Genomic DNA, 12,681 nt, shown 5'->3' with positions numbered 1-12,681 from the left:
ATGTCCTCTGAAACAAGCACCCCCACACATCCATATCCGTACACAGTGGCTAAGAACAACAAAAAATTCTTACCATCCATTTCCTGTTAAGAAACTGTTTTGTGTTTCATTTCTTAGATACCTGAAATCACTTCCCTTAAATTTGAAAAGTACATCTCCCTCTCTCCCTTTTGGTCTTTTGAGACAGGGTTTCTTAGTATAACCAGCCCTGGTTGTCCTGGACTCACTTTGTAGACCAGGCTATCCTCAAACTCAGAGATCTCCGTGGGCCTCCTATACATTGGAATTATAGGGCTGCACAGGTTCTCTTTTGGAGTGGAGAAGTCATGGGCTCATGCAGCCCAGGCTGGTCTTGAACTTGGGATGTAGCCAAGGATAACCTTGAACTCCTGATCCTCCTGCCTTAGCTTCCTGAGTGCTGGGAACTTATCCTGGCCTCACCTCACGCCTATGTTTTTTTTTTTTTTTTTTTTTTTTTGTCTTTGTTTTGCTGTTGTTATTTGAGACCCTGGGTTTCCCTCGTGCTGTGATTACAGGCACAAAATCCTGGTTTTTGGTCTTTTTTCTCATGGCCCATCCGCTGGGCTGTCATCTAATTTTCACACCCACCCTCTTAGCCTGAAGGATAACCATATTTGCCTTAAGGAACGAGCCGGCAAGCATGCACTTGGCCACACACACACACACACACACAGAGGCCTGGCATGTGAAACCACAGCCATTCACACAGTATCAACACGCCTGGTTTGGTAGCCATGCTGGGGCTGCCACACTGCGCAGTCTCAGGGTGACAGTCAAGGGCCTTGAATGACTTGGGCCCTTTTCCCACCTGAGTGGAACAGGCTATCTCCTGCAGGAAGCAGGGGCTACCCTCAAGAGTATTTGCAGTATAAGGAGGGACAGCAAGTTACAGGGAACAAAAAGCCATATCCCCCTTCCTGCCTACGCTTGCATACAACCTCCCTTTATGAATTACAGGATTAAGTACAAGAATCAATACAAGAACAGCTACCATCGAGTTCAAGTTCACTGTTTGGTTTTATGTTTTCCAGCTGGGCCTCAATCCCAGGAACCTCCCGGCCCAGCTTTTCCTGGTGCTGGGTGTGTCCCACTGGACTTGCATATACACATGCACATGGGCCCTGGAGCTCATAGGCACGTGGAGCTCAAAAGACAACCGATGAGGTTTTTATTTTTTGTTTGCGTTTGTTTCTGTTTCCCGAGCCGGGATTTCTCTGTATAGCCCTGGATAACCTGGACCTCTGGATCAGACTGGCCTTGAACTCTCAAGAGACCCGAATGCCTCTCTGCCTTCCCAGTGCTGGGCTTACAGGCATTCGTCACCAGGCTTGCTTGTGTTTTGGAGACAGAGCTGCACCGTGGAACTCTGGCTGTTCTCTAATTTGCCATTTACACTCGGCTAATCTGGAACCCGGAGACCCACCCGCCTCTGCCTCCTGCGTGCTGACTCCAAGGACGACCCGTGTGTGTTCCCTCTTACACACCATGTGGGTCCCAGGGCCTGAACTCAGGTTGTCCTGTGCCTCTCAATGAGCCAAGCCAGGGTGTTATTTTTTTTTTTTTTTATGTTCCCCCCATTTCCCTTCTTTTTTTCTTTTTATTTAGTTTGTTTGGAGCCTGTCTTAAACAGCTCACTACTTGAGTCTCAAGTTCAGTATATAGCCACAGATGATCTCAAAAGATGGCCTCATCTTCCTGCTTGGACTGCGGAGAGCTAGGGATGGTAGGTGCTGCCACCAGGCTTAGCCTGTAATTTGTTCGAACACTGGCACAGACAGAGACCCCTGCATCTGTGCCCCTGGGGACCCTTCTGACCTGGCTGCCCGCTGTCCTGTTGTAGTCTCCTTGGTCTGGTGGTTTTTCCAGCTTCGTGTCCTGTAGTGAGAATTTTGGTTTCTTTAAAAAAAAAATGCAGAAATATTGTAAGAATGTGTTCCCATTTTAGTGCCATGCGTGGGAGATGGGGGGCTGCTTCAGACCGTCCACAGTGGGTGACTGTGGTTTGCCTTGTGCTCTGGCAGGGGGTGTGGTTCTGTCAGCGGCAGACAGGTTTCTGGGGAGTGTCTGATGTTTGGAAATCTGGGTATTTTTCAGAGGCTGTAAATGCTAGGGCTCCCCGAGAGAGTGGGTTGCTGTTGGTGGGTTCTTGGTTGGTAGTTGTGCCCAAAGAAGAAACAAGAGGGAATTAGATATCCTGAAGGCCCCCAAGGAACTTGACATCCCTGATCAGCAGGAAGTAGTCTAAAGATATCAGGCCCCTTGGGCTGGAGAGATAGATGGATCAGTGGTTAAGAGCACTGACTGTTCTTCTTCCCAAGGTCCCAAGTTCAATTCCCAGCAACCACATGGTGGCTCACAACCATGAGTAATGGGATCTGATGCCCTCTTCTGGTGTGTCTGAAGACAGCTACAGTGTACTCATAAAAAGATATCAGGCCCCTTACCTACCCCTGACTATTAATTTCTTTCTCTCTCTCTTCCTACCTGGTGTTAGGGGGTTGAAAGGGTGGAAGAAGAGGGGTAGAGAGGGGTAAAAAAGAACTCACAAAGCAGCTAATAGTCTGGCTGTGGTGTCCCTATCCCCACCACCCAATTACCGTGTCATCCAACCTTTCCTCAGCACTGCAAAGACCTGCGTGTCCAGGAACCACAGAGCTGAGTCCTACCTCCACCCCACCCTCACTGTTCTAATGTGGCTAAAAGACAAAACGTGGCTGGTGGCCACCCCGTGCTGATGTCACACGGACTCGAATGATGGTGTTGGCTGTCTCTGTCAACATGGATGGTCTTCAGAGGTTAATTAATTTTGTGTGTGTTTTTGTGTATTCACGGCTTTATACCAATGAGGCCCTTCCCCCGGACGCTTACTTTTTTGAGAGTGTCTCATTTGGAACTGGCCGAGCAAGCTAGGCAGGTTGTACTACTTGTCTCTGCTCCTGCGCAGCTGAGTGTAGAGGCCACCGTGGCTGGTCTTTTCTCTGCGGGTTTGCTAATTTAGCCATCCCAAGCCCCTCTGCTTCCCGTGTTTACAAAAGGGTTTCTGAAGGCTCCCCCCAACCTCATGGGATGGCAGAGCCTCCTTTCTATATGATCCTGAGAACACAAACGTTTCTTTCCAACCACATATGGGGTGCAGGACACAAAATCTTTCCTTTGGTTTTCTTTTTTGAGACAGGGTATCTCTGTGTAGCCCTGGCTGTCCTGGAACTCGTTCTGTAGATCTGCCTGTCTTTCAATCGTTGGCACTGAAGTCATCGGCTACCACGAAGGGCTAGGACTTGTGACCTTTATCCCATCCAGGAGCAGGACGGCCCACAGTAGCTCTGACTGAGTTCCTATAGACTGGGAAATGGTCAAGAGATTCCCAGACACTTGGCTCCACAGGCCCTTTTGTAATAAAGGAGGAAGCAGAGCACCAGATCTGGGCCTAGCAGTGGGGCATCTGCCCACAGAGGCCTCCCTGCCCCACCCCAGCAGAGGTCAGTGCAACTCAGGAAGACAGAGGCAGTCATTATGGGGCGATACTGACAGAGCAAAACGAACTCTGGGTAATGACCCAGAGGAAGTGTGGCTGGCGCTGGGGTGGTAGCATCTTTAGACATCAAGAAAGGACAGTATTATTTTGAACTCTCAAGACAGAGACAGGGCTGGAAGGGTAGAGAAGGAGAAAGGGAGGGACTAGAGGAAAATATTCCTCAGGTCTCGGGAAATGGAATACCGAAGGGCAGAGAGACAGTAAGTCAACCTACCGGAAATTGTACACTGTTAAGGTGGGCTTATCCAGGGCCAGAGATAGTAAGTTAACCTATGATAACAGTGAGTTAACTTGCCCAACCCTACAAACTCAATTAACTTCAATAAGATCATAGACAATAAGTTAACTTTTCCAGAACTGAAGATCATAGTTAACATGTATCTAACAGCACCGCTCGGAAATGGCAGACTTAATTCCTAAAGGGGCCGAAGAGACCATCCCTGCTCCTCTAATGCTCTGCTCCTTGCTTGATCCCTGATCGTCACCATCAATTCCAGAAAGGTCCTTCCCCTCCACCGAGCATTTCAAGCTGGGCCTCAGACAATGCTAGAGCAATGGTATAGCCACTTTCTTCAGTACAAATCATTGTTATACACGCTTAGAGAATATTACGTTTGTCAGGCGGTGATGGTGAAACATTCCCCAGCATGCAGGAGGCAGAGGCAGGAGGATCTCTGAGTTTGAGGCCAGCCTGGTCTACAGAGCAAGTTCCAGGACAGTCAGGGCCACACAGAAAAACCCGGTCTCAAAAAACCAAGAAAGGAAGGAAGGAAGGAAGAAAAGAGCAGGAGAGATGGTTCAGTGGTTAGAGCTCTGCCTGATCTTCCAGAGGTCCTGAGTTCAATTCCCAGTAACCACATGATGGCTCACAACCATCTATAAAGGGATAGGATGTCCTCACCTGGCATATAGGCAAACCTACAGAAAGCACTCTCCTATTTAAAAAAAAAAAAACACAATATATACATAAATTTAGAAGAAAAAAAATATACACAAGTAAAATTCAGCTACAGAACCATTGCCTCTGCCAGGCAGTTCAGAGAAGACCCTGGCTGACAGCCGTTGATTAAGCCAGGACAAGCACAAGTCTGCTGGGCAGGCAGGGTGACCTTGGTTAACAGCTACCTTGGTCTGCCTTGAGGTAAGTGTGACAATATTTTTACACCACCAATCTCCCCATTTGTTGAGAAATGTCTAAAAATTGCAATTTCTGTCTCTGTACAACACGTTTAATTGCCCAAGTCACGACTTGAGGGTGGGGACCCCGAAAGCAACTCTCAGATACAAAGCAGGTGTAAGACTGTGCTGGGATAGCTTAAACCTCCTTAAAGCCCCAGGAGATGTCTGTCCTGGGATGCTTTCTCTTTGGGGGTACAATATTATTAAAGAGATTAAAAATTTCCCCCTTGTTCTCACTTTGTGCTTGGGGTAAATTCTCATGGGGCGGGGGCTTAATTTGCCATAACAATTTCTCAAAATTAAACCTGAACCGGGAAGTTGGTTGTGGGGTGTCCTAGATTAAATGGGGACTCTTGGGAATTTGGCTCTAGCTCCCTGGAGTGCTCCAGTTTCTAGACAGCAGGGAGTCAGCACAAAGATCTGCTAGGCTTCCATCTAATCCAGTCCTCCTGAGCCTCTGGCTGAGACCTATGTGGCCTTGGCCTTGGGCTCCAGACTAGAGACAAAGTAACCCTGCTTCTGTTTATAGAGACAAAGTAACCCTGCTTCTGTTTATAGAGACAAAGTAACCTTGCTTCTGTTTTATAGATGAGAGCAATGAGGCTCAGAAGGGCTGAACCTGGCTTGCTGGAGTCACTCAGGAAGCTGGTAGCTCTACTCTGCCTGTGGGGACCCCAGTACATCCTACCTTTCCCTGACACTGCACAGAAGCTGTACTCTGGCGTCAGAGGGTAACTGCGACACTGCAGACAGGTGTCTGTGTGTGCCAAGTGACTGTAGATGCTTATGGTGGCTAGAAGTGGGCACTGGGGTTACAGACAACCGTGAGCCAGCTCTGAGCCATCTCTCAGGTCCCTGTGAGACAAGGTCTCTTATAGCCCAGGCCAGCCTCAGACTTATTATGTAACTGGAGCTGGCCTTGAACTACTCCCAGGTGCTGGGAAGACATGGACATCACTACATCCTTCAGAGAAAGTGACGGGCTGGAAGTCATAAGTGGGCAGCAAAGGGAAGAGGGTCGTGTATTGTGCTGTGGAAACAGCTCTTCCCATCCTCCTTTGCAGCAAACCACATAAGAATATTCTCTTTGCAAAGTGACTACCTAACCTCAGCTTGAATGCCTCTAGTGACAGGGAGCTCACTACTTGCAAAGCTTCTCCCCTACCCCAGGCTTCAAAGACACAGGGTTTAGATTGTTTTCCACCTTTTTACCACCTTCCTCATCAGCCACCCCACCCTCTTCTAAATCTTAATTCATATCTCTCTCCCTCTCTCTCCCCACCTGGGCTCAGGCCTCAATAGACCTTCCTGATTCTTGGCTCCAGCTTTACTTTCCCTAGGCCACCTGCCCCAGGTGGAAGCCAGTCACCATAGCTACCACCAGAACATTCAAATCTGACGTCATTTGGAAATCAAAACTCTGAAGCCTGGAAATAAAACCCAAACCAGGTGGTATGAACCTGTAAATCCCAATTATCTGGGGGGAGTGGAGGGGAGGAGGAAGAAAATTGTAAATCCAAGGCCAGCCTGGGGTACATAGTGAGACATTGTCAAAGTGACAGAGCTGGGCAGTGGTGGCTCACACCTGTAGTCCCAGCACTTGAGGGGCAGAGTTCAAAGCCAGCCTGGTCTACAAAGAGAGTTCTGCGGTAGCCTGGGTGACACAGAGAAACCCAGCCTCAGACAAACAGAGAAAGATAGACAGACAAACAGAAAGGAAGATTTCGAGCTGGCCAGGGATGTGGTTTTGTTGGTAGGGTGCTTGCCTAGCATGCGTGAAGCCCTGGGTGCCATCCCGAGCCCTGCAGAAAACGGTGATGTGTGCACACTTGTGATCCCAGCCCTTGGTAGAGCAGAGGTGGGAGAAAGTCAGGGTTCAAGGTCATCCTTGAGGTCCAGAGAGCTCAAGGCCAGCCTGGGATACATGTGACATTTTGTTTCAAACGACCATAAGGATACAAACACAAGATCCGGAAGTCCGAGTTCACGGCTGTCTCTCACTGAGCACAGAAAATGTCACCTCCCTAGGCCGAAAGCTACCCTCGACTCCAGATGTGAGTCTGTCTGGCTTGTCACTGGACAGAAAGACTCCACCCACCTGCAGGTCCCTACTCTACGGATTTGGAGGGACTAATTTGCACCCACTTTTGGAGGATTTCAACTGTGCCAACTGTTCTCAGGGTGCACACAGGCCCTGCCTTTCTCCTCTCTCTCCACAATACTTACTGACCCCTCGCTCAGCATCCCACATTGTTCCCCGTGATTCCTGGGAATCATGCCTCCACCGGTCTTTCCCCACAGGGGCCTCCCCAGCTGGGGGACCCTTCCAGACACAGAAGGGACTGCACTTGATCCCAGCACCTTTCCTGACATAAGCTAAACTCAAATGTGACAATGCCTCCATCAGAAGGCCTGTGGGCAACTCTGTAGAGTATTTTAACTAGTGATGGATGGGGAGGCCCCGCCCACTGTGGGCGGGGCCATGCCCAGCAGGTAGTTGTGAGGTGTTTATGAAAGCAGGCTGAACAAGTCAAGGGTAAAAGATGTTCCTCCAGGTTCCTGCCCTGTCTTCCCTCAGGGATGGAGTGTGACCCAGGAATTAAAAGCCAAAATAACCCCTTCCTGCTCTAAGGTGTTTTTTTTTTTTTTTTTTTTTTTTGTTTTTGTTTTTTTTAAAATTACGGTGTTTACCATAGCAACAGAAACCCTCAGACAAGAGCGGACGAGTCTGACAGATTATAAGACATGTTTGTAATCCCAGCACCATGAGGTGGAGGCAGGGGGATCCTAAGTTTAAGATGATTCTCAGCGAAACACCAAGTTCCGGGTTGGCCTGGTCTACTTCACAAAAGAGAAAAAAGTCGAAACTTTATCAAAGAAGAAACTGGGGTTGGGGTGAGAGTAGAGAGGTGGCTCAGTGGTTCAGAGCGATGGCTGCTCTTGCGAAAGAACAAGGTCTGGTTGCTAGCATTCATTGTAGCTTACAACCGTCTGTATCTCCAGTTCCCTGACCTCCATACCCCAGGCACACACACGGTGCACACAAACACATGCAGGCAAAACAGTGAAACAGATACCCTCCCCCCCAAACGCAGCAGCAGTAACCGCAGCAAACAGACAAAAAGCCAGGGCTCGGGGAGTAAAGTGGTTATCTGGGAAGCAGAAAGACCAGATTCTGAACCCCACATCCTCTGAAAAAAGCAGGGCCTGGAGCCTCCAAGTAGCTCAGCTGGTAAAGACACCCACCCGCCTCTCAGGCTGAAGACCTAAAGACATACACACACCGGAGACAGCTCAGTGGTTTAGAAAGCTCACTGCTCTTTGAGAGGACCTGAACACAGTTTCCAGGGCCCATGCCAGGCAGCCTACAATTGCAACCCCAGATGCAGGGGATCTGGTGACATCTTCTGGTCTCTGAAGGCACTCACAAACAGTTTATTTTGTTTTTTCCTTTCCTTTTCTCTTTCTTTTTTTCTTAAAAGCTATGAGTGATAATGTGAAATTGCAATCTCATCACCAGAGAGACGGAGACAGGAGGATGCCTGGGACTAAATGGTCACAGCCTAGCTTCAGGCCAGTGAGAGATACTATCTTTAAAATAATAACAATAAGGACTAGAGAGATGGCTCAGCTCTTCCACAGGTCCTGAGTTCAATTCCCAGCAGCCACATGGTAGCTCACAACCATCTGTAATAAGATCTGGTCTGAAGATAGCTACAGACATTAAATAAATAAATCTTCAAAAAATAGTAATAATAACAATATAAAGGACAGTTCCACAGGACTGAAAGCTAGAGTTGTTTTCTGGGCTCTGCACACCCACATACAGAGGCACTACCCCCATTCTCATATATACACACATACACAGAGGCACACCTTTCATTCTCTCTCTCTCTCTCTCTCTCTCTCTCTCTCTCAAAATTCTAAAACCAGAGCCAAATGCTAGTGGCTCATGCCTCTAATCCTACCTAGCACTCAGGAGCCAGAGGCAGGCAGATCTCTGAGTGTTCGAGGCCAGCCTGGTCTACAGATCAAGTTCCAGGAAAACCAGGGATACACAAAGAAACCCTGTTTGGAAAAACCAAAAACCATAACAAACAAATGAAAAATCCTCAGACCAAATCCTTTCAAGCAAATAAATAAACCAGTTTAAACAGGGAGTTTATAAACAGGGAGATTGCAAACAGGACCTATGTCATTGCACCTAGTGGTCAGGAGGGGGCGACAGAGAGACACACAGCAGAATCAGAGATTGAGCACACACAGTAAGGTACAACTTGGCTCCTGCAAGTACGGAAGTCCTTTCCTTTCAAGTCTCAGCCAGGCTCTGTTGACTTCCAGAAGTTTCCTTAAAAAGTTTGAGTCTATGTTTCCTCCTGGGAGAAGGTAACCGACCCCAGAGTGGAGGCCCACAACTGTAACCTCAATGCTCTGAAGGTTGAGGTAGGAAGGCCACAAATTTGAGGCCAGTCTACGATACCTATCAGGAGTCTCTCCCCAAAATGAGTGGGTCAGGGAGAGACATGGGGGCTGTAGGGGGATCGGCTGACTTATATGGAGGTCCAGCCATACTTCCTGGACCCCAGAGGGACAGGAGCAACAGAACCCAACAGTGACGTCAGCTTAGATATGCCAGGGTTGGCCACTGACTTTAGGCTTTCAGCCTGAGTCCAAACTAAGTCAAGAACTGGGGTGGGAGGTGGAGGGGAGGAGCCTGCAATGGGACCAGGCAGACAGGCTGGGCCACAGTCAGTCCTAAAAGAAGGGACTTTCTGGATCTCTTACTGGTGGAAAGGCAGTTAGTTCTCTGTGTTCACAAGTTGTCCCTAGTTGTCCCTAGCTTCCTTCCTAAGGAAGTACTCATTTCCCCCACGGTCTGACTGCCAGCTCTGGTTCAGCCTCTCACTTCACCCAGGGTTTTCTCCACAATGGACACAGGATCTTAAAGTCCACCCAGTGAGCTGCTGCAGCAGGTAAAATGAGGCCAGGGGCCTGTTTTGTTAAATTTTTTTTTTCTTTTCAAGATAGGATCTTGGGGACTGGGGATATACCTGATTCGACAGGTTCTTGTCTAGAAGCATAAGGCCCTGGTTCCAGCCCCAGCACCTCATAAACCAAGCTTGGTGAAATACATGTAATCTTAGCAAGCTTGACTTAGCCTTGGTCCAGCCCCTCACTGGGGGATTCTAGGCAGGGGCTCTACCACTGAGCCACACCCCCAGCTCCTCACTGGGGGATTCTAGGCAGGGGCTTTACCACTGAGCCATGCCCCCAGCCCCTCACTGGGGGATTCTAGGCAGGGGCTCTACCACTGAGCCACACTCCCAGCTCCTCACTGGGGGATTCTAGGCAGGGGCTCTACCACTGAGCCACACCCCCAGCTCCTCACTGGGGGATTCTAGGCAGGGGCTCTACCATTGAGCTACTTACTAGCCTTTCACTGGGGATTCTATAGGCACTCTCTATCTTTTGTTTGTTTTTTGAAACAATGTTTCTCTGTGTAGCCTAGGCTGCCCCAGAATCCATTCTGTAGACCCGGAAAACCTCAAACTCACAGAGATCCACCTGCCTCTGCCTCCCCAGTAACGTGTGTCATGATGCTCAGCTTTTTTCTTTTGTTCATTTGAGACTGTCCCTCACTGGCCTGGAGCTTGCTGAATAGACAGACGGGCTGCTTAGTGACCCTTAGCAATTTGCAAAGCTCCCTGCCTCCCTGGCACAGGATTACAAACTGCACCACTACACCCAGCTGGGGATTTTTTTGGGGGGGTGATTCTTTTTTTCCTACCCCACCCACCCTTACACACAGCTTTTTAAGTGGGTCCCCATGATCAAACTCAGGACCTTTTGTTTGTGCAGCAAGTACTTTATAGACTATGTTATCATCCGAGGTCCTCAACCCCTCACATCTTACCTACCACCAAGCCCCCTATACCCTATGACAACATTCAAATACATTTGCCATCAATTTCCTACATTCCCTGAGTTAGCCAGGTCTCCCAGAGGTCATGGGGACCCTGGCACAGCTGCAAACTTTGACTGGGAGGAGCCCGTGGTTCCAGTGCTATCTCAATGTGCTCTCTTGGCCTTAAGACCAGGGTATCTGCAGACTTTCTCCATCAACCCGAGGCAGATGCACGGGGAGAGTTGTAGGAACAGCAGGGTGGTACCCAGGTCCTGCTCCTGAGGCAGGCAGTTGTATCTCACGGACTCCCACCCCCAACACCAAGTATCACCCAAACCCATAGAAGTATCACTTACCAGGCTTTGGGATGAGTCCTTGGAATGGCCTAGAAGGGAAACAGAAGTGAGCTTCAGGGACGAGGTTTAGGGGACAAGATTCGCACTAGGTACCAAATGACTCTAGCTTGCTAAGGAATTGGTAACAAATGCCCAGGGCCCTTTTCAGACATTAACATTTGTTTGACTCTGAAAAAGGGTCTCCTGTAGCCCAGACTACCCTTGAATCCCTATGCTGTAGCCAAGGCTGGCCCCAAACTTCTGATCCTCCTGCCTCTACCTCCTGAGTGCTAAGATTATAGGCACACACAGCTATTCCGGGGTTTATGAGGTGCCGGAGATAGAACTCAGGACTTCATGTGTGCTAGACACGCCATGAAACCAACCGGACCATATTCCTAGCTTTTATTATTTATTTATTTTTTTAAAAGAAAGGGTCTAATTATGTAGCCTGGGCTAACTTTAACTTTAATTCACAAGCTTCCTGCCTCTGCTTCCTGTGTGCTGGGATGACAGGCATGTTTTGGGATCTGTACTGTGTGAGCATGTGCATTGGGGGCAGGGGAGATAAGAAGGTATTCTTTATTATGTGCACACACGTGTGCCAAAGGTAGACTTTCAGTGTCTTCCTTAATCAGTCTACATTTCTTTGCTTTTTTTTTGAGAAAAGGTTTTTCACCAAACACAGAGCAAGTCACGTAGCTAGCCAGCAAGCCCCTGGGACCCTCCTCTTTCCCACGTCATTGCTGGGGTAACAAGTACATGAGACCTGTCTACATACCTACAGTTTTACATGGGTGCTGAGGTGCATCCAAACTTAGGTTTTCTCCCGAGCCCAAGAATCTACATGTTTAGGCCATGTATGTACAAGGGACTTTTGCTTTCTCAGGGGGCTGGGCGTGCCTAAGGGGCTGCTCTGAGACATATAGTTAGAAGGGTGCCCAGTCCATCTGTGGGATACCCTGCATCCTGTCTGGTCTGTAGTCTCTCTCCAACACCCCTACTGTAGGGACGACTTCTGGAGCAGGCCCCCCAATCCCAGCCAGTCTAGCCTGAACTCTTCCTCGTCGAGTACCTGGTGACTGTGAACTTGATCTTGTCAGCCACAGAGAGAATCCTCTCCAGGTTCTGGGAGCCAAAGGTGCAGGGTTTGCGGAATGGGATCCCGGGGGGCAGGCCTTCGATGATTACCGAGCCTGGGTTGCTTTTGATTCGCTTGTAGGGTACCTGCACTGGGTATTTGATGCCCAGAGCTTCACCTGGGTATGAGAAAGACAGTTCCGTCAGTCCAGGGTGGGTAGCAGGAGTAGGGGGGCTTCTCTCCCAGAGGGTACAAGGCCCTTTGTGGAAGACGGGAGGTGTCCATGGATAGGAACTGGAGATTAATATGTGTACGGTGTAGAGTTCCTAGTGGGAATCCATGCTGGGTGGGCTTCAAATATGTAATAAGATCTGATGCCATCTTCTGGTGTGTCTGAAGACAGCTACAGTGTACTTATATATAATAAATGAATAAATCTAAAAAGAAGAAAATATAAGAGAGCTAGTGAGATGACTCGGCACAAAGGTGGCGGTTGCCATTAGACCTGGCAAATTGAATTTGATTCCCAGGACTCACATGGTGGAAGAAAGGAAGCAACTCCTGCAATTTCAACCACATTTGTGATGAGGAATGTTTGCATCCACATACAGACCCGTACACACAA

General features: G+C 48.8%; 1 protein-coding gene across 7 annotated transcripts in view; it reads right to left on the bottom strand.

Annotated features, from left to right (window-relative positions):
* GTF2IRD1 (GTF2I repeat domain containing 1) overlaps positions 1-12,681 on the bottom strand; it is a 91,853-nt gene that overhangs the window by 6,754 nt on the left and 72,418 nt on the right. For 4 of the 7 annotated variants that reach the window (XM_080940636.1, XM_080940632.1, XM_080940633.1 and 1 more), the window contains 3 exons: positions 12,051-12,234; positions 10,997-11,025; positions 1,837-1,917 (listed from right to left, as the gene is read on the bottom strand). In XM_080940636.1, coding sequence (XP_080796762.1) covers positions 1,837-1,917; positions 10,997-11,025; positions 12,051-12,234 — 294 coding nt within the window. The remainder of the gene's footprint in view (positions 1-1,836; positions 1,918-10,996; positions 11,026-12,050; positions 12,235-12,681) is intronic. The other 3 variants (XM_080940634.1, XM_080940631.1, XM_080940630.1) reach the window with 2 other exon arrangements.

Source organism: Micromys minutus (assembly GCF_963924665.1).
Source record: "Micromys minutus genome assembly, chromosome: 29".
Lineage (NCBI taxonomy): Eukaryota > Metazoa > Chordata > Mammalia > Rodentia > Muridae > Micromys > Micromys minutus.
The sequence above is the reverse complement of the archived record's forward strand: the minus strand, read 5'-3'. Positions and strand labels throughout refer to the sequence as shown.